Consider the following 24,407-nt stretch of genomic DNA (forward strand, 5'->3'; position numbering starts at 1 on the left):
GTTTATAGCCTGGGCCTCGGGAAAGCTCTTGTCCATCCTCCTCTTGCCACCTGAGGGCAGGGAGAGGTGCCCAAGCGTGAATGTGCAGGAGACTCCCGGGGTGCACCCTGGGACCCACGAAGCCAGGTCTGGACAGGGCCTGTGAATTCTCAAGTGCTGTGGATGCAGGGGGGGTCCCAGGTCAGAGACAGTGCATCTGTTGGTGTCTAGCCTCCTTCCGTCCTGCTGCGTGTGCTTTTTCCTCTTGCTCAGAACTGATGCCCTGTTTTTGCTCCTACTCGTTTGTTCCTCTGTGGAGAAGGGGTTTTAAAATGGCTTATAGGGTGCTGGAAGTTGTGGGGTGATTATGTAGGGAGAAAAAAGGAAAACAACTAAAACCAGTATGAAAAAGCTTCCCCAAAGAGGAGATAGTATGTAGAAAAGCCCCATTTTCCTTTTATTTAAATATCCTAAATATATCACGAAGGAACATACACTGCACTTTAATGGTAAAAAGATACAAGTTTATAACATCTTATAAAAACTACCATTTAAAAGTGATCTTGTCCATTTGATATTCCCCTCCCCCATAGCAAAATAAGTATATTATTAAAAAAAAAAAAAAAAAAAGAGGGTGGAAAGGAGGATAGGAAGGGGACAGTTGATAAAACCCCAGGGCCACAGCAGAGGCAAAGGGCATCTGGGGAGAGGGTTCGAAGCTGTGGCGGACTCCACTAATGTAACCCTCCAATGTCAAGCCATGGGCGCAATCAGTAGCTAAGTGATGACGAGGCTGTTGGGGGTGGACGGAAAAGACTTGGGGCAAAGCAGACTGTTTATAGCCTGAGCTGGTAGGGTCTGATGCAGCAGCCTACCCGGACTACTCTTTCCCAGGTTCCCTGACTCTGTCCTGGTCTCTGAGAGCGTACCCTATTTCCGTTTCCCTGACTCCAAACACACCTGAGGCATCTTCCAGTGCTAGGCCCCCGTGCTGGCCAGCAGGGGTGGGGCACTGGGCCCAGGAGCCTCTGCAGCGGTGTGAGTCAGTGGCTTCCCTGGGGTATCTGTGGGGCTCCCGGGCCCTCTGGATGCCGAATCACTCCTTTCACTGCTTTGCTCCTCTCTTCTCACACATCCATTGCCCCAGACATCGGCGCGGGAACTGAACCAACCATCTGCTCCTGAGTTTCCCTCACTGGGTCCTTGGCAGGGGTGGCTCTGCTATGGCTGTTTGCACATACTCTCTGAAGTTCCCTCCCTCCCACCCACCCAGGCAGGAAACCAAGGTCTGTGGGAACCCAGGGCACCTTCTAACCCAGTACACACATTAGTACACATAGGGGCATAGGTCACTCACGTGAGACTTACGTGAATCTCTCCACATACACCCCTATCCCAAACAGATTAGCTGTAAGTGACAGGGGGAGAGGCCTCTCATTTTCAAAAGCATTTTTGGGAGGATAGTTTTCTAAACATTTTAAAATGCTTTACAGGGTGCTGGAAGATGTGAGGTGAATCATCCTAGAAAGGAAGGACAGGAAAACCCCAGCTCCAGCAGAACCCTTGAACAGGAAGGGGGCTGGCTCACATGCAGAAAGATGCCCCTGCTTGCAGGGACCACAGGGCTGATCCAAGGACTGAGGTCTAAGTTCTGGACCACATCAAATGGGAGTGTCAGCATAAAGCTATAAGAGTACATGGCAGCAAACACTCCTCAGCGTCTCCCCAAAAGGATCTCAGATACTGTCAGGGAAAATTGAATGGGTGCCATGCCTGCTTTCTTTTTCCCTGAAATACTCATACCACAGAGGTATGGACAACCCCCTCCCCAACCCCACCCCTCCAGAATAGGTAACAGCCAGGAATCATTGCTGCTATCCATTCTTTGCATTTTCTGGGAAATGAAATCATACTTCCAGGAGTTTCCCATCTCATACCCTACTGACAGCTTGGCACTCAGGTTCACCCAGTCTCCATGATTACTAAGACAGTTCCCTTACCCGCCACAGGTCAGGTCAGGTTACAGTGGGGGGTCAACCAAACCCCAAAACTTCCCATAAGGATTCTTTCTTTAGCAGAAAGAAAAGGTTTATTTCACCTTAGAAAATTCATGTTCACAAGCCCTGGCTTGGGTTAGAAACACCCTAACCGCCAGGCTGTTGAATTCATCTAAAAAAAAAAAAAAAACCCTCCAAAACAAAAGCCCTTCTGTTCCCTAAATTGTGTTCTTCAGCTCCTGCTGAGACCTCAAGCACCCTTCATGTTTGGGCAAGAGGAGGCTATTTTCCACTCATCCTCCCCAAAGGTGAGGGCCAGAGAAGGGTTTGGCTCAATAATATGCCATCTCCTGCAAGCATACAAATACATGCACTCATATCTCACACACACTCTCACACACACACACACACACCCCTGATTACTTTTTTGGGAGTGGACAAGGTGGTGGTATTGGAGCAGAGAGGAGCAAAGAATACGGTTAAGAATGGAATCTACATTAGGTTTCTTCTTTAGTCTTTTCTCTGCAGCACCCCCACCCCCATCCCCCACACTCTGTTGGGTAGGGATGGCCATCAGGAAGGAAGCCGAGATCTTGTTTTTTGGGACCAAAGGACAGACCCCTCCCTACCTCCTCTACCTGAATACAGTGATAGGACTTGGGGAGGGAGAACAGCTCCTACTGCTCAACAGGCATGTCAGAAGACCCCAGATTCCTTTGCTTCTTGAGCAGCTGTTAGCCAACTTGGGACCAGTCTTGGGTTGTTCCTAAGAGGGCACAAGGAGAGAGAACCCACTTTGACTGCCATGACTCCTTGCTCCACACATCTGTCTCACTTTAGGAATCAATGGCAGCGAGGTAGCCACAAAACATCTCCAAGACCGACTCCCCAAAAAAAGAAGAAAAGGGCTTCACGGGCCACTCTCACCCAAGTTTCCTCCTAAAGGCACTTGAGCTGATGCCATCAGGTGCCAATGTGACATGGGCCATGACAACGCCCACAGGCACAACTCTTCCTTTTCCCTTGAGGAAGGAAGAGATGCCATCCACTTTTTGGATCCAGCCCTTGTCTGCTCCACCCCGTTTTTCCTTTTGTCCCTACAGTGTATAAGGAAGCCAAAGTAAGCTCAGCTGCCATTCCTGTTCTTATTCTTCCTCAAAAAGGAGGTGAAGTGCAGGACTGTGAAACACTGAGGAGCTACTGCAACTAAAAACCCAATTTTTGGGGAGAGCTGGACCAGCTATAGTCCCTACTTTGGACCAGGACTCTTATGCCTCTGGATTACCTGTACCCACACTTTACCTGCTGAAGTTGCTTTTGGATAAACAAAAACAAGAACAGAACAAACAAATCCCCTTCCCCAATCTTTTCCATTTCAGCTGCCAGCTGGAGTCCAAGGTTGCGGGAGCCACACTTCAATCTTGGTCCTGTACCTTGAGTCCCCACCTATGACCTCAGCCAAGGGTCCAGGGACTAGCTTCCCTACCCAGGAATGCTGTAAGAACTTCCCCGAGATACTCATAGTCTCAGATTATTTACAGAGCTGAGGTTCTGGGGCCACTGTCCCCTGATGCACTCTTCTGGTCTCCTGGGTCCACTCCTCCAGGAGTGGGACAGGTTCACATGGGGCGGTGGTGGGACCATCAGACCAGAGGGGGTGTGCTCTTCGGCAGGTTCTTCTGATCACTCCCACCACCCGGGGCCCTTGCGCCTATAGAGAAAACTGCCCGTCGGAAGTCTTGGACTGGCACCCTTGGCACATCCGTTTGTGTCTGAGTAATCGATCTGTCCGAGAAAAACACTGAGAAGAAAGGGAAGGTTAAGTGCCTGAGCGGAGAAACTCAGCTACCTGTTGGCTAACTCATTCCTCTCACAGGAGGCAGATACCACATTCTCCATCCCCTCAGCGCGTGCACAGACAGCAGGAGCACACGGTGGTGGAGAATGCAAGCTCTCGGGCCACAGCACCTGGGGCTGAATCTTGGCATTCTATCACTCAGCAGCTGTGTGACCTTGGGCAAGTTACCTAACAGCCCAGAATCTGCACACTCATCTGCAAAACTGTAAAGCGAGGCTAAAAGTACCTACTCACAGCACAGCTGCTTTATTCATCAAAGATTTATTGAGTATCTATCTCAAGGCAGATACAGAGTAGAGAACCAGAGGAACGAAGTCTCTGCCCTCATGGAGCTGTTATTCTAGTGTCTGAAGATTCAGTGTAAGAGTGCGGAGCAAAGCTTGGGACCTAGCAATGCATCCAGGAAGCGTTAGCTATTATCATTTCTCATCTCTTGTTCTTGTCTTGTTTTGGCCCCAGCTCTTACATTCTCATCAGATCAGATACTGACCCCCAGGGCAAAGATTGTATCTCTTCCTCTAAAGTGCACTAGCTCTGAAGTTGGACTGAATCCCAGCTCTGTTCGTGATCTGCTGTGTCCTTGGGAAACTTAACTTCTCTGAATCTCAATTTTCCCATATGTGAAATAAGGACAATACAGCTACCTTAGGGAGTCAATGTGAGGATTAAATAAAATCATCTATGTAAAGTATGCTCTCACCATGCCTGGCATAGAGTAAGTGATCATGAAATGCTATTATTATTATTATTACAATGTTCTAATTGCTCCTCCCCATGATCAGCTGCATAAGGCCAGACAGATGCACTTCACCCCGCTGTGTTAACTATTATAGCGAGGAATGCTGGTGGCTCTTGTCAGGCAGGAGTGGAGAATGGCCCTGATTCTTGGGGAAGGAAAAGTGTGTGTGGGGGATTATAGCAGGGATGAGCCTTACCTGATGACACCGTTCACACTGGTAAGGCTTTTCACCACTGTGCACACGCTTGTGGCGTTCCAGGTGGTACTTCTGGATGAAACGCATATCACATATATCACACTCAAATGGCTTCTCACCTGGCCCAGGTGGACAGAGAAGTGAATGTGGGGAGGTATGTACGGTAGGGACTTCATTCCAGTTTTCTCAGAAACTTTAACTCTTAGTAATGTGTAGACACCTAAGTGATCATAAATGGGGAGAGGTCCCCAAAGGTGCTGGTCTCAGTGACACCAGATACAAAGCCATGCAATCTCTCTGCTTCATTGACTTATCTTCTTCCTCCATTTCTAATACTTACCCATTAAAATAAACCCAACTAGAGCCACAAACAGACATGTAATACAAGCGATAGACTATTCTCCCCCTTTTGAATATAAGCAAGAGACTTACCAGTGTGAATAAGGATGTGCCTCTTTAGGTGGTAACTGCTCCGAAAGGCTCCAAAGCAGTGTTCACAAACAAAATTTTTGGGAATCTTTACTTGAAAAGAACCATTTTGTTCCACTACCACCACCTGGGGGCAATAATCAGGCATGTCATGAGGCCACCACTGCCCTCTTCCTGGAGAGACTGTTCTACTCTGGGTCCACTTCCAGCTGTTGGAGAAAGGAACCTCTCTGATGCTGTCTAAAGGTGCTGCCATCTCCTGTACTCCATGGAGGTAAGAGACCCTTTGGGAAAGGAGGTGGAGTGGGAAAGCTGTCTATCCTGTCAAACCCAGCAGTCTGAGTATGACTTGAGCTGGAGCCTGCCTGCCCCCATGCCTCAGGATCTGGGATCTCATGCTCCCCAACCTGTACCATTACTGTTCCAGCAAGGGAGGAGATCAACTACCAAGTAGTCTCTGGATGAAATGTGGGGGGACTCACTCACTGGCTATCAGAGATCAAAGCATCTAGGGAAAGCTCCAGGTTACATGGTAGAGAGAAGAAGGAGGAATATTACCCCATTACCAAACTGTATGAGTTTGGGGGATCACCCCATTACCTGCCTTTTTAACAGTCTTTTTTGAATGAGAGGCCTCAGACAGGCTGTCATCATCTTTGCGGCTCCGGGACTTATCACTGTCTTTTCGGTGACCCTTTGAAGACAAATCAAATCTAAACTCACAGCCCATCTCAGAACATGAGATGAAACCCAATGCAGCTCTCAGACAAAATTCATAAATGAGAGTAAACCACCTGCCCCGAAAGCTTAGAGGAATTATACAACTATTTCCCCTCCAAGCACCTGGTCTTAAAGAGTTGAAGGTACATAAAAGACCTTCCTTAGCTTTCTGAAATACCAATGTTCATCCATTCCCCAGCTGGATCCCCTTGCCCCACTTCCCTATGCGGAAGCATCAAGGAATCAGAGCTTGGTATCTCCTGGCAGAGAGCTTGGGCCACCCGATCCCCAGGTGCCACAATGGACTCAAGCGCTGTACCTGACTCGAGCACCTCAGCACATCAGGGCTACCTGCCCGCTCGCCATTCTCGGCCTGCTTGCTGGCAATCTGGCTCAGCATCATCTTCTTGCTGGCTGCAGTGGGAACCAAACTCACACCTGCTAGGCCTTCACAAGCCAGGAGACTTGCCTAAGTTGAAAGGAGATGAGGTGTCAGGTCACCTGGCAGGGCAGGGAAAAAACAGACTGCCATCCTCTATAGAACTACCTTTTACACCCTGCTACAACTGCTTCTCTCCAGGGAATGTCCCTCCTCACTGCCAAAGCCTTGCTTCCTTCAAGAGTCCTCCCTAACTCATCTCACCAGGAATGACTTGTCATCCTTCAGCATTTAAATATGGATCAAGTAAATAATCAAGTATTACCGACACCTTTGTCATCAGCACCAGGCAGTGTGTGGCTACATATTTCTTTGAAGGTATTTCTAGGCCTTAACTGTGGGTGGGTATGAGGTTCCATCTTGCTAACCCACTGACATGAGAGATTCCTTCAGGACCTTCCTCCTTCCTCTCTCAACAGCCCTCAGCTGGGCTGGATACAGTGGCTCACACCTATAATCCCAGCACTTTGGGAGAACGAGGCGGGCGGATCACGAAGTCAGGAGTTCGAGACAAGCCTGGACAATAGGTGAAACCCTGTCTCCACTAAAAATACAAGAATTAGCCAGGTGTGGTGGCACGCACCTGCAGTCCCAGCTACTCGGGAGGCTGAGGCAGGAGAATCACTTGAACCTGGGAGGTGGAGGCTGCAGTGAGCCAAAATCGTGCCACTGCACTCCAGCCTGGGCAACAGAGCGAGACTCCCTCTGTCTCACACACAAACACACACAGACACACACACACACACACACACAGCCCTTAGCTTCAGAGCCCACTTTTGATTGGCAGATCTTGCTGGTGTCAACTGTATTTTCTATTGGTTTGTTTCATTTTTTGCTTGTTGGTTGAGACAGGGTGTCACTCTGTTGCCCAGGCTGGAGGGCAGTGGCACGATCTCGGCTCACTGCAGTCTTGACCTCCCTGGCTTAAGTGATCCTTCTACCTCTACCTCCTGAGTAACTGGGACTTCAGGAGAATGCCACCACACCTGGCTATTTTTTTTTTTTTTGTATTTATAGAGACAGGGTTTCACCATGTTGCCTAGGCTGGTGTGGAACTCCTGTGCTTCCAGCCTCAGTCTCCTAAAGTCCTGGGACTACAGGCTATTTCTCCCTTTAGATTTTAAACTCCCTAACTATTTACCAGTTGCAACTGATACGATTTTTGGAGTTGAGTATTTCTCTTGACCTCTTAGGCCATTTATATGTGTGCATGTATGATCACATTTTTTCACATTCCTTGCTCCACATATAATTTAAACAATTACTTAAGTAAGGTATGTTTAAGTAAATTTCCAGAAAACTGCTACATTCTTCAAACTGACTTCGGTTAGCCAGCATTAAAGAAAATACTTTTCTTACTGAAAAAAAAAATTTTTAAGAAATCATTGGTCAGCAAACTCACAAATTTATGAAGAAATTCCTTTTAGATGATCAGTACATTCTGGGACCCCTCCTTCCACCTTCTGGGACTTTGGAGTGAAAGATCCAGAGTTAAAATCTTAGCTCAGCTGTTTGCACTGTATAATCTTGGGCAAGTTATTCCACCTTTGCAAGCCTTAGTTTCCTTACATGAAAAATGCCTGTCATAATGCTTATCCTTACAGGGCTGATGAAAAGTAAACTAAGACGTAAAACGCTTAACAGTGTCCAGCACAAAGTTGAGTCCTTAGTGGAAGGCAGCCTTCTCAGAAGACTGAATACAATGCTGAGAAGTGGGTTGCAAAAGACAAAGGAAGAAGAAACTGACGGGCTCCTATTCTATATGGAAAGGAGGAAGCTGTGCATTCAGAAGCAGCTGGAGGAAAGCCAATTATACTACAATCAGACTGCCATCCTGGTGAGACTGGTAGGGGAGGTTCCCTAGAAGCAAGCTGGGAGAAGCTCTGGAGATGTGTGCACATAGCTATTCTACTCAGATGACTACAACAGCCTATTTGCTCATTCTGTCTCTCCAGTCCATCCTCTACCTCCACAATAATGACCTTCTACATACACTGATCTGATGCTACTCTGCTGCTTAACTTAGCAAGGCATAAAAGGCCTTTGGGTTACACTCTGCTTACTGCAGGGAACAACTTCCTCACCTATCACTGTGAATACCACCTCCATAACTATCCCCATTTAAATCCCTTACTCCGTAACTACCAAACAACCTGCAGTACTCGGAACCTCATCACATTTTCCCATGACTCTAAGCTCCTGCCCATGCCGTTCCTTTTGTCCAAACACCCTTCTCTGCTTGTTTAGCAAAATCCTATGCATCTTTCAACCTTCATCTTCTTTTTCTATCCAAGCAGAAGTACTGTTCTCTCCTATGTACATACCCCTGTTACTGCACATTCCTCAATCAACAGATTCAGAGTCTCTACTACTAGCCGGCCACTATACAAGGCATTGTGAATATAAAAATAAATGGCTTTCCATTCCTCTCCCGACCCCAACTAGCCTGGAAGCTTACTGGGGACAAGGACAATCGTATTCATTTTTGTATTCCCAACACAATGCATTGCATGCAACAGGAACTCAATAAATTCCTGTTGAAAAAAAACAACGGAAGCATTCACCATACTATTCACTCCCTTACACCTCTCAGCACTTAATGTACCAAATGTAAACTGAGTACACGTTGCTTTGCAAATGTCCCATCAGTGCCTGTGATGCAGTATAGCCTACCTCCTTCATTTGACTGGAAGCTCCCTGAAGGCAGGGGCTGTGGCCTGTCTCCTTTCCTTCCTCTAGATCTCCCCCTGGTGCTTAATACAGAGCTTGGATCACTGGGGTTGGTCAATATGTTGACTAAGGCAGCATTCAAGAGTGAAACTGCAAACAGGCTTCCCAGTGATCTTGGAGGAGGACTCTAGAGCTTTTTACCTGAGCCATGCTGATTTCTCACTTAAGGCAACCCAAAAGTTCAGGAGTTCCTAGATCCACCTTTCCTTGAGACACTGTCGTTTTTGAAGAACTGTCACCAAATCACGGTAACGACTCCTTCGTGTCCCATCAGTCCTGTTGCCATATTGAACTTTGTCTTCAAATAGAACTTAGTGTCCTCCAAAGAAAAAATAGGTGTTCCAAGAATCCCTGGACTCTGCCTGGCTCCTGCCTATTGTCTGAAGAAAAAGAGAGTCTACCAGTCTTGGTTTTCCAGTTGAATTCTCTTGAAGCTCACGATCTGTTTCAGAAACCTGAAACCAGAAAGGAAGAGGGGGGCTGCTAAATACAACATCTTCAGGCCATTACAACGTGCGATGTGAACTTTTTTTTGCTGGGCGCTCTCTGTGAAGCTCAGAACGAGGACATGAGTCGAGAGGAGTTTTCTTTCTAGGTCAATAGGAGGAACTGGTCTCCTGGGCAAGGAGGGGAAGCCAACAGGAGCAAAAGTAATTGGGGCCTCCTATGGAGGAACACTGCCAAAAGGGCAGTTGCTTGGATTTGCCATCTCAGGAATGGAAGAAGGGGGCGGAGACCCTTTGGGGCTTTTGTGCCCAGTGGGCCGGCCCGAAAAGCTCGCACTTTACAGAGGCGGCCAGACTAGGGTGGAGGAAAGCCATCGCTGGGTGCTTCGGTGGCGGGCAGAAACGGGACTGGCAGGGCCCACACGTGCGCGTTCTCCGCGTCCGCCCGAAGGTAGGGAAACTCGCTGCGGAGATGGAGGGCAGGCAGGCGAAGCCCGGCGCGGCGTGTCGCCCGCCTCGCTCCGGCCAGCCAGCCTCTGCACCCGCTGCACCAACCGGGAGCAGAGCCGGAAAGTGCAGAGAAGCGCGCGAGGTGCGTGCTCGCGCCCGCGTCCCCTCCGAAAGCCCTCTCCCGGGCCGGGGACGCGACGGGACGCGCGGGCAGGGGGCGGTGTGCGTGCACGGCCTTTCCCCTCCCTCCCCCGGAGATCCCCCTCCCTTCGCACGAGCCCCTCCTCCCCTCCCCTCCCCCTTCCCGCGCGGCACCCCACGGCTTGCGAGCTACTGAAGCGCTGCCGTCTGTACGGACGACGCTGCGCTCTCTGGGGCGTGCTCCTACCTGCCAGGCGCGGCCTCCTGCTGGCTCCCCGGCCGCGCGGCGCCTCCTCCAGGCCCCAGCACACCCTGCCAACCCCACGGCCGCGGCTGCCCCCACCGGGACCGAGGCAAGTTTACAAACACCAACCCCGGCCCGTTTCCCCGGAAGCACTTCCCCCTCCCCCTCGTCCTCTCCGCCGAGCGGCCGCATCCACTTCCGGGCTCGGCAGCTAGACGAGCCGGGGCAGCCTCAGAGCGGGTGAGGTTGGGGACGCACGGAGAGGTGCAGCTGGGTGAGTGGGCGGCGCCGTGCGCTGAAGGCCTGGAGGAGGGAGCGCCGAGGCCCGCGCGTGCGCCGTGGCCGGGGCGCGCCCCGGCCGCCATCGAGACTGAGGGCAGGAGCCTCGGCCCTGCGATTATTGTACCCGAGGTGCTCGAAGGGAGGAGGGTTTGCTGGGTGAGCTGGTTCAGACTCCTTGAAAAATCGTCGTCACTCTTTCTTCCTCGCGGACGTCCTGCCCATCGCTCTGAGCCGGCGCCCCAAGTAGAGCCAGAGTAGTTCGTACCCAGCCTTTCCACGTAACTTGGCCGAGGTGGTTCTTCTCCGAACTTTTTCCATCAGGCCCAGATTAGCAGATTTTGGGGTCAGCTGGCAGAGGCGTTAACTTTTCTTTGCACACTCTTGCCTTGTGCGCTCAACCGCAGTCTGAAAAGGAGTGTTCTCGCAGAGGCTTTCCTTGAGTAGCCCGAGGCCACACTGCTCACCTCCCTGCAGAAGTCAAAGCCCCAGCGAATCCCGAGGCCAGTCTGGTTACCTTTTCCCCTTCCCCCTTTATTCCAGGCCGTCCAGCATCAAACACTAGCCTCCACACGTGGAAAAGACCCTGACTCCCACAGTAGACTAGTCTTATGGGAGACCTGGCTCTTGGGCCAGGCTGCATTAGGAAAATGGAAACCAGACTATCTTCAAATTCTTCTGCCTAGCCTTAGCCATTAGAGAGAGGTTCTGCTAAAGATGGACTGCAAATGCGCTTGATGGAAGGAGATGTCAATTCCACTTAAGTCCTCATTTCTGCTGTAGGTGATATTACGTCGTGACCTTAGGAGAAGTAATGGTGATACCAAAAGAAAAAAAAAACTCTTTATGATGAAGAAAAGACAAGGATTCTCAACTTTTTTTTTTTTTTTTTTTTTTTTTTGTAGACAGATTTCATTTCCCTGAGCCACTCCATGATTTGGGCCATTGAAAGTACGTTTTTTGTGTTTTAGGATCATTCTAAAATAGAGACAAAATGGAGAAAGAGCGAGAGATAAAGAAACATCACCAGGAATAAGTCTTTTAAATCTTTTTTGAAAATTAGCTCCTACTTATTTTACAAATCGACACAACGCAAAAGTATAAAAGACACAAAGTGGTTATTCTCCCCCTCTACTTATCCTATGCTCCTGAAGGGAATCATTCTTACCAGTTTGGTATATATGCTTTTAGGCTTTTTTCTGTGTTCATACAAAAATCTTTTCATCCAGTATTTATTGAGCACCTGTAATGCACCATACAGTGTATTTTAGACATCTAAGTCAGCTAACATTTAAAAAATTGTTGCACAGTATTCCAGTTTATGTGTGTGTCTTGTCCCATCTTGATGAACATTTAGGTTTCAGATTTTTTCAGATTTTTTTGCTTTATAAACAATACAGTAATGAGTATCCTTAGTTATCTTTTTGCTCCTGGCAGGGTGGCTCACACTTGTAATCCCAGCACTTTGGGAGGCCGAGGCGGGCAGATCATCTGAGGTCGGGAGTTCGAGACCAGCCTGACCAACATGGAGAAACCGCATCTTTTCTAAAAATACAAAATTAGCCGGGCGTGGTGGCACATGCCTGTAATCCCAGCTACTCGAGAGGCTGAGTCAGGAGAATCGCTTGAACCCAGGAGGCAAGAGTTGTGGTGAGGCGAGAGTTGTGCCTTTGCACTCTAGCCTGGGCAACAAGAGTGAAACTCTGTCTCAAAAAAGAAAAAAAAAGTTACCTTTTGCATTTATAAGGATTTATAGACAGGATGTGTGCTTTTATTTACATTTATTTTTATTTTTATTTATTTTTTTTTGAGATGGAGTCTCACTCTGTCGCCCAGGCTAGAGTGCAATGGCACACAATCTTGGCTCACTGCAACCTCCGCCTCCCAGGTTCAAGCGATTCTCCTGACTTAGCCTCCCGAGTAGCTGGGATTACAGGTGCCCGCCGCCAGCCTGGCTAATTTTTTTTATTTTTTAGTAGAGATGGAGTTTCACCATGTTGGTCAGGCTGGTCTTGAATTCCTGACCTCAGGTGATCTACCCACTTTGGCCTCCCAAAGTGCTGAGATTACAGGTGTGAGCCACCACACCCGGCCCTATTTTCATTCTGTTTAAAGATAGGGTCTTGGTCTGTCGCCCAGGCTGTAGTGCAGTGGTGTAATCAGGGCACACTGCAGCCTCAACCTCCTGGACTCAAGGAATCCTCCCATCTTAGCCTCCCAAGTAGTTGGGACTACAGACATGGGTAACTATGCCTGGCTAATTTTGTAGTTTTTTTTTTTTTTTTTTTGTAGAGACAGGGTTTTGCCATGTTGCCCAGGCTGGTCTCGAATTCCTAGGCTCAAGCTATCCATTGGCCTCGGCCTCCTAGAGTGCTAGGATTACAGGATTGAGCCACCATGCCTGGCCGGATATGTAAATTTTAATAGATTCTGTGAAAATGAATTGTAAAAGTTTGTAACCTCCCATGCTTACTCAGAACCATGTGTTAATGTTCCCTATTCCTACAATTTTGGCAATGTTTAGTGTATGCTATGAATTTTTTATACAGTTACTAGTTTAATAGGTGAAAAATAGTATTTAATTGTTATAATTTTCATGTCATTAATAGTGAAATTAATATTCTATTATGCCTTTTTTTTTTTTTTTTTTTTAAAGAGATGGGTCTCTGGACAGGCACGGTGGCTCACGCCTGTAATCCCAGCACTTTGGGAGGCCGAGGTGGGCGGATCACCTGAGGCCAGGAGTTTGAGACCAGCCTGGCCAACATGGAGAAACCCCATCTCTACTAAAAATACAAAAAAATTAGCTGGGCATGGTGGCGCATGCCTGTAATCCCAGCTACCAGGAGGCTGAGGCAGGAGAATCACTTGAACCCGGGAGGCGGAGGTTGTGGTGAGCCGATATTGTGCCATTGCAGTCCAGCCTGGGCAACAAGAGCAAAACTCTGTCTCAAAAAAATAAATAAATAAATAAATAAATAAATAAATAAATAAATAAATAAATGGGTCTCCATGCTTTGTTGCCTTAGGCTAGTTTCAAACTCGTGAGCTCAAGTGATCCTCCCACTTCAGCCTTCCAAATAGGTGGGACTATTTTATTGCTCTTTGACCATTTTAATTGTTTTCGTAAACTGTCTGTTCATATCCTTTGCCCATTAAAAAAAGGTAGATCATTTGTATAGTTCTTATTGATGGTAGAAATCCTGTCTGTGTTATGGATAATAACTATTCTTTGTCATCTGCATTTAAAATATTTTCTCTTTGTTTTTCACTTATCTTTCAGCTTTTGAGACAAAAGTCATGCTTTATGGGAAAATATTTGAAACATTTCTGTCTTTGATAGGGACAAGCCAGGGATGTTTACTATTAAAACTAATATTTTAGGAGAGCTCTTGGCCACCCTAAAGCCTCCTTGATTTCATATATATTCATCTCACACAGAGAAACGATTGACAATGTATCAAAACTATGGAATTCAGCAACATGACCAGATGTCAGATTAACAAAAATTATATAAATAAAATATAAGAATATAACCAACACTAAAATACCATAGAATAAATAATCCAATTCACAATAAAAACATTATATTTTGGCCAGGCGAGGTGGCTCACACCTGTAATCCCAGTGCTTTGGGAGGCTGAGGTGGGAGGATTGCTTGAAGCCAGGAGTTGAAGACCAGCCTGGGCAACATAGTGAGACCCTGTTTACAAAAATTTAAAAAATTAACCCAGCGTGCTGGCATGTGCCTGTAGTTCTAGCTACTCAGGAGGCTGAGGTGGGAGGATTGTTTGAGCCCAAGAGTTCGAAGCTGCAGTAAGACATGATTGTGCTACTGCACTTCAGCCTGGGTGATATAGCAAAACCTATTCTCTAAAAGAATAAATAATTTTTTTTTTTTTTTTTTTTTGAGATGGAGTCCCGCTCTGTCGCCCAGGCTGGAGTGCAGTGGCGTGATCTCGGCTCACTGCAAGCTCCGCCTCCCGGGTTCTCGCCGTTCTCCTGCCTCAGCCTCCCAAGTAGCTGGGACTACAGGTGCCCACCACCATGCCCGGCTAATTTTTAGTATTTTTAGTAGAGATGGGGTTTCACCGTGTTAGCCAGGATGGTCTCGATCTCCTGACCTTGTGATCCGCCCGCCTTGGCCTCCCAAAGTGCTGGGATTACAGGCATGAGCCACCGCGCCTGGCCATTAATAAATAATTTTTTTTTAATTTAAAGGGTTTGATTAAATGGAGAGTTTTACCATGCACATGAATAGGAAGACTTAATATTGTAGAGACATCAGGTTTTGCTACAGATTAAGTTAAAGCAACTGTAATTAAAACAAGATTTTAAATGGAACATGGGCCGGGCACGGTGGCTCACGCCTGTAATCCCAGCACTTTGGGAGGCCGAGGCGGGCGGATCACGAGGTCAGGAGATCGAGACCGTCCTGGCTAACACGGTGAAACCCCGTCTCTACTAAAAATACAAAAAAAAAATTAGCCGGGCGCGGTGGCGGGCGCCTGTAGTCCCAGCTACTCGGGAGGCTGAGGCAGGAGAATGGCGTGAACCCGGGAGGCAGAGCTTGCAGTGAGCCGAGATCGCGCCACTGCACTCTGGCCTGGGAGAAAGAGCAAGACTCCGTCTCAAAAATAAATAAATAAATAAATAAATAAATGGAACTTGAGCTGATTTAAAAATGTACATGGAAAAGAATAATTGCAAGGACAGCAAAAAACATTCTGAAAAACATTGATTGGATAAAATAATGAGTGGGAAATATAAAGCCAGGCATTATCGTTAACCACTTTAATGGTGTCATTATGCAGAATTTAAAAAGTTTTACATTGTCAAATCTACCTGTGGCTCTTGGGTTTTTGTGACATGCTACCTCAAGATTATTAACTATTTCCGTGTACTTCCTTCTGGTATTATTTTCTTTTTCTTTTCTTTTCTTTTTTTTTTTTTTTTTTTTTCGTGAGACAGAGTCTCGCTCTATCACCAGGCTGGAGTGCAGTAGCATGATCTGGGCTCACTGCAACCTCCGACTCCTTGGTTCAAGTGATTCTCCTGACTTAGCCTCCAGAGTAGCTGGGATTATAGGCACCCACCACCACGCCCAGCTAATTTTTGTATTTTTAGTAGAGATGGAGTTTCACCATGTTGGCCAGGATGGTCTTATCTCCTGACCTGGTGATCTGCCTGCCTTGGCCTCCCAAAGTGCTGGGATTACAGGCGTGAGCCACTGCTCCCAGCCCCTTCTGGTATTCTTTTTTATGAGATGGAATTTTACTCTTGCTGCCCAGGCTGGAATGCAATGGTGCCATCTTGGCTCACTGCAACCTCTGCCTCCTGGGTTCAAGCAATTCTCCTGCCTCAGCCTCCCAAGTAGCTGGGATTACAGGCATGCGCCACTACACCCGGCTAATTTTTGTATTTTTAGTAGAGACGGGGTTTCACCACGTTGGTCAGGCTGGTCTCGAACTCCTGACCTCAGGTGACCTCAGGTGATCCACCCACCTCGGCCTCCCAAGTGCTGGGATTACAGGCGTGCGCCACTGTGCCCGCCCCCGCCTTCTGATATACTTACGGTTGTATATTTGCAGTTTTTGTGTTTATCTTAGCTGCAGTTAATTTTTGTCAATGGTGAGAAATAGTGAGAAATGCCACACGGACCAGTGATGCAGTGGAAGAGGTAGCCTAAAGTCAGAAAGTCAGCGATCTAGGCTTGTTCCCATGTCACCTTTGAAATTTTGGACAATTAGTTCACCTTCTTTCAGCTAAGAGTCCTCATCTTGAAAACAAGAATGAATAAATACCTATTTAGGCTAATTTCTAGTACTATTGTGAAGGTCAAATGAGATAATAAATGAGAAGGAAAAACACCCTTTGCAAATCTATTATTATTACTACAGATTCTTGGCTGATGCAAATCAAATGTAAGTAGAATGCAGCATTTTTTCCAGTACCTGTAAATCATTGATTGATTCAACAAATGTTTATATAATGCCTCTGTGCAAGTCCCTGGGGGAGGGGAGAGGAAAATCAAGAAGATGGAAACTAACATTTGAGGGGTCCCTGTTTTCTATTAGTTTACTTAATGAAGGAAAAGACTTAGTTCTCTCCACCCAGGAAAGTACAGTCTAGAAGCAGAGAAAAGATTGTATACATAGGAGAGTTTGTACCTTTATTAATGTGGGTGTGGAGCCAGTGAGGTTTGTTGATTGGGAGATAGCACAGAGTACTTTAGCTTGCTAACGATAAACCTGGCTGAGAGTGCTTCAGGAGACAATTGCCTAGATCCCTTTGTCCCCAGGCAGGCCTCCTCCTGTGTGACCTTCCCTAACTCCCTCTTCCCTCAGGCCCACTCCATCCCTTATTCAAATAGCATTGCAATGACTCCTGCTGAGTCTTTTCCTGCACCAGCTCTCTATTGCCTTAAGGACAGCCTTAGTGTTTTGTCCTTGAAGCCTGTCGTGGGCCAGTTGAACTTTCCTGCCTTTCCATGGTGACCTCTCAACTCCCTCTTGTGGCAATTTCCCTTTATTTTACATGCTGGTCTCTCTTGCCAGCCTGTTAGTTGGAGCCCACAGGGCAGAGGCAGCACCTAGGGTAATGCCAGCCAGGCGCTCAGAAGTAGACAACACTCAGTCAATGTTTGCTGAACAAACTGAACCCATTCCCTTCCCTGAGAGCCAGCAGGGGTTAAGGGGTTGTGTAATAGAGATGAGCAGTGTGTGGCTCCCTTTGCCTTCCATTAGACCTTTGATAACAGTGGATTGAGGAGTTGGGAAACCACATGATGTGCAAGGGACATTCCTTGAGCCTGATGATTTGTATATTTTAGAATTCTTGTACCCCCTTAAGTCCTCCATATATATATATATATATATATATATATATATATATATATATTTTGAAATGGAGTCCCACTCTGTCGCCCAGGCTGGAGTGCAGTGGTACCATCTTGGCTCACTGCAACCTCTGCCTCACAGGTTCAGGTGGATCCTGCCTCAGCCTCCTGAGTAGCTGGGATTACAGGCACCCGCCACCACGCCTGGCTAATTTTGTATTTTTAGTAGAAATGGGGTTTTGCCATGTTGGCCAGGCTGGTCTCAAACCCCTGACCTCAGGTGATCCATCCACCTCAGCCTCCCAAAGTGCTGGGATTACAGGCGTGAGCCACCGCACGTGGACAATTTTTATATTGTTTAAAAATAACCTTTATTTTAATTCCATAAGCAATGTGAAATTATTGTATAAAGTTATAAAAATATAGATGTGTATAAATAAGAAACTTAAAAATCATCCATAATAACAACACCCAGAAGTAGCCACAAATGAATATTTTGAAGTCTTTTTCCTTCTTTTTCAGTATTTTCTTTTTCTTTTCTTTTTTTTTTTTTTTTTTTGAGACGGAGTCTCACTGTGTCGCCTAGGCTGGGGTGCAGTGGCGCGATCTCTGCTCACTGCAAGCTCTGCCTCCCAGGTTCACGCCATTCTCCTGCCTCAGTCTCCCGAGTAGCTGGGACTACAGGCGCCCGCCACCACGCCTGGCTAATTTTTTGTATTTTTAGTAGAGACGGGGTTTCACTGTGTTAGCCAGGGTGGTCTCGATCTGACCTCATGATCCGCCCGCCTCGGCCTCCCAAAGTGCTGGGATTACAGGCGTGAGCCACCGCGCCCGGCCTGTATGACCCCTTTTAAAGGAAATGGCCAGACTAGACAAATCTACAGAAACAAAGTAGATTAATAGTTGCCAGGGGTCAGGGAAGGGGAGAATGGGAAATGACTGCTACTGAGGTTTTTTTTTGGGTGATGAAAATGTTCTGGCGTTAGATAGTGATGATGGTTGCAACAACTTTGTGAATTTATGAAAAAACCACTTAATTGTACACTTTATTTTTTAATATTTATTTATTTTTTGAGACAGAGTCTCACTCTGTCACCCAGGCTGGAGTGCAGTGGTGTGATCTCCGCTCACTGCAACCTTGTTGACTGAAACGTCATTACATGGTGCATGACTGTGGTGTGAGGTCTAGTGACTGTTGGCAGTGGATTATATTAGACCATCCCATTTTGAGGATGGTTGCTCCCTTTCCAGATTTTCTTGATCTTCTTGCGCTGTCATTTGGGGGGTCCCCCAGGCCTTGGTGTTTGCTCCCTCTTCCCATCCATCTCTCCGAATGCTCTCTCCTTTAGGGAATGGAGCCCATCACAAGGCTTCAGCTATACCCTGACTCTCAAACCTGCTTTCCATTCTAGCATCTCATCAGAGCTGTGGGCCTTACCCCCTCCCATAGGAGTATCTGTAGTTCCAGAAGACCTCCACTCAGATGAGTATTTCCAAGCAATAACCACTTTATTTCTATCCAGTTTCCCCTTTCTGCATCCCTGTTTCTTTGAGGGGTGCCATTATTTTTCTAGTCTCCCAGGCTGGAAATCTCAGGGTCATCTTTGAGTCTTTCTTCTCCTGCAATGTAGCTCCCCTAAGTGTTGAATTCAGCACAGTCCAGGGAATGACCATGCCTGCAGATTGTTCTCTCTGTCTTTTCCTACCAACATCACTCTTATTCAAGTGTGGATCGCCTCTTGCCTTATTTACTGCAAGAGCCTGTTAATTCTTCTGCATCCTACTGCTATAAATTGGTCTTCTGAGAGCATCCATTGCACTACATTATTCTTTGCTACACAATCTTTCAGTGACTTTCCATTTTCTGCAGGATAAAATGTCGATTCCTTGGCCTGGCTGGCACTCATGACTCCTCATGTGCTCACAAAGCTCTGCCCACCCTGCCTTCACTCCCATGCTCCCGCCAGCCCGGTGTTGCCACTGACCTCAGGACAGGCCCTGTTCATTCCTGCTATAAGCTCACGGCTTTCCTCTTCTTACCGCTGAATGCCTCTCTTCCTCCCAGTCACCCATCCCATTTCTCCTGCCCTCTTTTAGGATTCAGCTGCAGTCCCACTGCAGGTCTTTCTCAGCCTTCAGCCTCCATCCATCTCCTTCTTTCCTGAATTCTGAGGAGACCTAGGATTGGCATCCAGCCATGCCCTGGTCTATAACTGTTGCACATGTGTCTGTGTCCTCCCAGTGGCGTGAGGGGGCGTTCTCAGTCCTCAGCTTCATGTGGCGAACACAGTTGGTGCTTACTACAAACAAGACTCCCAGCCCGGAAGGCACAGGATCACACTTGTTTAGCAAAAGCTTCCTCAATATAACCCCTTTCCTTCCTGCTCTAGGAGAGGGCTTTAGAAAGCAGGTCAGTTCTGAAAAGACTGGGGGTTGGGATGCAAAAGAGGTTGGCCTCTGAGGCTTGCCTAAAGGATTTTATGTCAGCCGGCGTGGTGGCTCACACCTGTAATCCCAGCACTTTGGGAGGCTGAGGCAGGTGGATCACCTGAGGTCAGGAGTTCGAGACCAGCCTGACCAACATGGCTAAACCCTGTCTCTACTAAAAATACAAAAATTAGTCAGGTGTGGTGGCGCACGCCTGTAGTCCCAGCTACTCGGGAGGCTGAGGCAGGAGAATCACTTGAACCTAGGAGGCAGAAATTGCAGTGAGCCGAGATTGTGCCACTGTACTCCAGCCTGGGTAACAGAGCGAGACTCCATCTAAAAGTGAGACTCCCTCCCCCTTGGTCTCCAGGGTCACCTGTGTCAGTTTCTCAGGCCCTTGTCTGCCCTCCAGACACCCCCATGCTGGGCCCTGGGATGCACAGTGCGGGTCCCCTCTTCTGCGCTGGCCCTCTGGTTCTCGCCACCCTGGAGTTAATGCAGCACGATTTTTGCCTTTCATCTCATTTCCCATCTTCTGTCAGCTAATGATTATTCAGGGAGCTTCGCCTCACCCTGCTGTCCCTATCTCAAATCTGTCAAAGTTCTCTTTAGGGCAAAGGTCGTGAGAATTATGTCATGGCCATGTGACTGCTGTTTTTACCCCACTTCCTCTGCCATCTTGGTCCTACTGTTCTGAGGAGCTACCTGTGCACCCTGCCTCCGGCTCTCCTGAGCAGAGAGGTAAGCTTGTCTCTGCCTTAGGTGGAAATGGCCACTAGAGTCCACCTGCTCAGCACTGACTGCCTTTTCTCTCCCACCTGTTCCCACTGGCTTTCTCCCTGGGCACTCTCACTTGCCCTTGTCTGTGCACTGGAGGCCGAGACTGAGCTGCAGGACTTGGGCCTCAGGCCCGTTTGGGAGAGGAGGCTTCTGTTGGGTAGGTCCGGGAAGGGTTGACAGGCTGAGTAAGGAATGACTCTGCTCTGCCACAGATCCTGATGGCTGACTCAGAAGCACTCCCTTCCCTTGCTGGGGACCCAGTGGCTGTGGAAGCCTTGCTCCGGGCTGTGTTTGGAGTTGTTGTGGATGAGGCCATTCAGAAAGGGACCAGTGTCTCCCAGAAGGTGAGTCCTTTCCCCCTCCTCCTTCCCATCAAGCTTGCTTTCTTTTCTTTTCTTTTTTCTTTTTCTTTTTTCCTTTTTCTTTTCTTTCTTCCCTCCCTCCCTCCTTCCTTCCTTCCTTTCTTCCTTTCTTTCTTGACAGTCTTGCTCTGTCAGCCAGGCTGGAGTGCAGTGGCACAATCTTGGTACACTGCAACCTCCGTCTCGCGGGCTCAAACAGTTCTCCTGCCTCAGCCTCCCGAGTAGCTGGGATTACAGGCATGTGCCACCATGCCCGGCTACTTTTTGTATTCTTAGTAGAGACGAGGTTTCACCATGTTAGCCAGGCTGGTCTTGAACTCCTGACCTCAGGTAATCTGCCTGCCTCGGCCTCCCAAAGTGCTGAGGTTACAGGCATGAGCCACCACGCCTGGCCCAAGCCTTCTCTTTCTCTTTCCAAATCTGGCTCAGAACTTTCCTCCTTTGATAAGGTTTCTCCCCAGAATTCATCCCTGTCCCCCTGGGTACCTCAGGGATTTACATTTTGGGTCTTATTGTGTTCACTACTCTTGTTCATTTTCAGAGTTTTGCTTTGGAAATATCCCGAAGTTGTTTTTAGTGCAGGTTGGCCATGTCTCATGTTTGTGGAGGTGTGGTTTGACAGCCAGTCCACAGGCATCCCAGGCCCCCAGCATCCCTGGCTGTCTTCCTAGGTCTGTGAGTGGAAGGAGCCTGAGGAGCTGAAGCAGCTGCTGGATTTGGAGCTGCGGAGCCAGGGCGAGTCGCAGGAACAGATCCTGGAGCGGTGTCGGGCTGTGATTCGCTACAGTGTCAAGACTGGTGGGCCCTGGCTTCTGTGAGGAGGAGACTTGGGAGTTTGCCCTGAGCTCTTCTCTGAGCTCCCTGGCTTACTCTCCTTCTCCAGGTCACCCTCGGTTCTTCAACCAGCTGTTCTCAGGGTTGGATCCCCATGCTCTGGCCGGGCGCATTATCACTGAGAGCCTCAATACCAGCCAGTGAGCATCCCAAGGCCCCTCTACCATCCCACAAAGGATTTGGGTTTGCTAGAGAGGTGCCTGAGGGGTAGGGGAGGAGAATGGTTCTGCCCTCTCTCTACTGCTTCTGGGAATCCCTGTCGGCAGAGAGTTTTTCCTCATATCCTTTGGACCCACTTTCTCCAAACTTTCTCAGGCCTCCTGACCCCTGTTTTCTCTTTCTTGCTTCCCTGGTTCTGTCACCAACCCGTTCTTCTCCTTGGACTGTTGCTTCGCTCACTCTTCATCGCCTCCTTTTTCTTACTCCTGTGCAGTTTAAGGGCCTGTCTGGGCAGTCCCTCCCCATCTCTCCTTTCTCGTCGTTCTCTCTCCTGGCAGGTACACATATGAAATCGCCCCCGTGTTTGTGCTCATGGAAGAGGAGGTGCTGAGGAAACTGCGGGCCCTGGTGGGCTGGAGCTCTGGGGACGGAATCTTCTGCCCTGGTTTGTGAGAAGGAGGGGGACCTTTCTTTGCCCTTTTTATGAGTTCCTCCTCCCCCACCGTTCTCTTGCTCTAAGAATCTGGCAGGGAGGGATGATTCCTCTTTGATTCCTCTCCAGCTGGACCCAGGCCAGGCCAGGGAGGTGGCTGCCTGGTCCCTTCATGCTCATGTTTGTCACCATTCCCTGGGGTCAGTGGTCTAGTTCCTGCTGTCTCCGGACGGGGGCTGTCTCTTGGGGGCAGCCCCAGGTATGGAGGGGTGTGGTCAAGAGGATCTGCTGATCCTGGATCCATTCTGGGATGGCATGATCCTGAGAATTGTGGCCTGGGAGCCAGTCATACCTGCTTCTTTGATGAGCTCTTCTGGTAGAAAGGGAAGGGAGGCAAGCTCCAGTCTTGACCCACTGCTCCTTCCTCTTGCCACCGCCCCCTCCCTGTGACAGGTGGCTCCATCTCCAACATGTATGCTGTAAATCTGGCCCGCTATCAGCGCTACCCGGATTGCAAGCAGAGGGGTCTCCGCACACTGCCGCCCCTGGCCCTATTCACATCGAAGGAGGTGGGGAAGAGGCACAGGCCCAACCCTGGGCTCCTGATTCTAATCTCCAGCCAGCTAAGTAGAGACCTTCCAGGTCTTCTCCCTGCCTTCCCCACATCCTCCAAGGCCAGCCTGCCCCCAGGCGGATGTGCTTCCTTCCAATCAAGGAGGCCAAGTAACTGCTCCTGTTCACATTGCCTTCTGTTTGGGGGCAGAGGAGGGGCCGGGAGTGCAGTGGACACAGTCCATACTCTTCCTACTCAAGAGTGTGGTCTGTGGACCAGCAGCATTGGTATGACCTGGGGCTTGTTAGAAATGCAGAATCTGGCCAGGCGTGGTGACTCATGCCTGTAATCCCAGCACTTTGAGAGGCTGAGGTGGGTGGATTGCCTGAGCTCAGGAGTTTGATACCACCCTGGGAAACATGGTGAAACCCCTTCTTTACTAAAATACAAAAAATTAGCCAGGCATGGTGGTGGGCACCTGTAGTCCCAGCTGGTTAGGAGGCTGAGGCACAAGAATTGCTTAAGCCTGGGAGGCGGAAGTTGCAGTGAGCCGAGATGACACCACTGCACTCCAGCCTGGGTGACAAAGGGAGACTGTCTCCAAAAAAAAAAAAAAGAAAAAAAAAGAAATGCAGAATTTCGGGCCCCACCCCAGACCCCAGACCTAGTGGACCTGAACCTGCATTTTAACCAGACACCCAGGCGATTCGTATGCATGCTAACATTTGAGAAGCCCTGGTCTACAAGATCCCATTTGTTGGAGCTTGCACTTGACTTTTACCTTCTCTCCCCTCCCCCATCAAGTTGTGCTAACTTGCCCTCTGCCTTCCCCCGCAGTGTCACTACTCCATCCAGAAGGGAGCTGCGTTTCTGGGACTTGGCACTGACAGTGTCCGAGTGGTCAAGGCTGATGAGAGGTGAAGGTCCTTCTGCCCACATGGTTGTGACCCAGCTTTGCACAGCATACCTTCCTGCCACCAGAAAGCTCTGGCATCAGGCCCTTACCGCTGGTGGACCTCTCTCCCCTCACTATTCGGTAGAATTGCTGTTCCTGTCTACCAGAGCCTGCCAGCGTCTCCCACCTCTGCCCTGAGATCTGTTTCACCCCCTGAGGGAAAAACTAGCACTGTCGTCTCTGCATTGCTAACCCCACCTTACCCTGCCTTCAACAGAGAACCTGTCCCTGCTCTACTCTCTGCATTTTCTTTTTCAGAGGGAAAATGGTCCCTGAGGATCTGGAGAGGCAGATTGGTATGGCCGAGGCTGAGGTGAGTGAGTGAGGCTCGCTGGGGTTGATGGAGCTTCCAACCGTCTTGGAGGGTTATTTGAGCTCTCCTTGCTCACGGCACCCTTCATCCCTCTCATCTCCATGCC

At 48.6% G+C, this 24,407-nt stretch overlaps 2 protein-coding genes across 14 annotated transcripts in view; one reads left to right on the top strand and one right to left on the bottom strand.

Annotated features, from left to right (window-relative positions):
- On the bottom strand, positions 1-10,495 carry ZNF740 (zinc finger protein 740). 7 transcript variants are annotated; one of them, XR_004251403.2, is made up of 8 exons: positions 10,372-10,495; positions 9,229-9,542; positions 6,238-6,387; positions 5,803-5,892; positions 5,202-5,325; positions 4,770-4,989; positions 3,516-3,777; positions 297-2,742 (listed from the first exon to the last, which is right to left on the bottom strand). XR_004251403.2 is itself a non-coding variant. In XM_032173637.2 (7 exons), the coding sequence occupies exons 2-7, from the start codon at positions 9,235-9,237 to the stop codon at positions 3,688-3,690; spliced, it is 582 nt and encodes a 193-aa protein (XP_032029528.1). In that variant the 5' UTR covers positions 9,238-9,542; positions 10,372-10,495; the 3' UTR covers positions 1-3,687. The 7 variants fall into 7 exon arrangements, 6 of the variants coding, with proteins under 6 accessions (XP_032029528.1, XP_032029522.1, XP_032029525.1 ...); XM_032173637.2 differs by having other exon boundaries at positions 1-3,777; positions 4,770-4,888; XM_032173631.2 differs by having other exon boundaries at positions 297-3,777.
- CSAD (cysteine sulfinic acid decarboxylase) overlaps positions 9,905-24,407 on the top strand; it is a 27,702-nt gene continuing 13,199 nt past the window's right edge. The window contains exons 1-8 of one of the 7 annotated variants that reach the window (XM_032173623.2): positions 9,905-9,984; positions 20,905-21,036; positions 21,726-21,852; positions 21,938-22,028; positions 22,386-22,492; positions 22,934-23,049; positions 23,871-23,950; positions 24,247-24,301. In XM_032173623.2, the coding sequence (XP_032029514.2) occupies positions 20,911-21,036; positions 21,726-21,852; positions 21,938-22,028; positions 22,386-22,492; positions 22,934-23,049; positions 23,871-23,950; positions 24,247-24,301 (702 nt within the window). In that variant the 5' untranslated portion in view covers positions 9,905-9,984; positions 20,905-20,910. Of the gene's footprint in view, positions 9,985-10,553; positions 11,599-11,619; positions 11,823-20,475; positions 20,654-20,904; positions 21,037-21,725; positions 21,853-21,937; positions 22,029-22,385; positions 22,493-22,933; positions 23,050-23,870; positions 23,951-23,992; positions 24,070-24,246; positions 24,302-24,407 lie in introns of those variants that run through there. The other 6 variants (XM_032173628.2, XM_058426340.1, XM_032173626.2 and 3 more) reach the window with 6 other exon arrangements.

The sequence above is a fragment of the Hylobates moloch genome, unplaced genomic scaffold (genome assembly GCF_009828535.3).
Source record: "Hylobates moloch isolate HMO894 unplaced genomic scaffold, HMol_V3 SCAFFOLD_13, whole genome shotgun sequence".
Classification (NCBI taxonomy): Eukaryota; Metazoa; Chordata; class Mammalia; order Primates; family Hylobatidae; genus Hylobates; species Hylobates moloch.

Excerpts from the sequence above, each read along its gene's own strand:
- ZNF740 (XM_032173631.2), bottom strand. Across the intron at positions 5,326-5,802 it reads CAAAAAAGACTGTTAAAAAG|GTGGTGGTAGTGGAACAAAA; the intron begins GCAGGTAATGGG and ends TATTGCCCCCAG. Across the intron at positions 3,778-4,769 it reads AGTGTGAACGGTGTCATCAG|TGTTTTTCTCGGACAGATCG; the intron begins GTAAGGCTCATC and ends CTTTCTTCTCAG.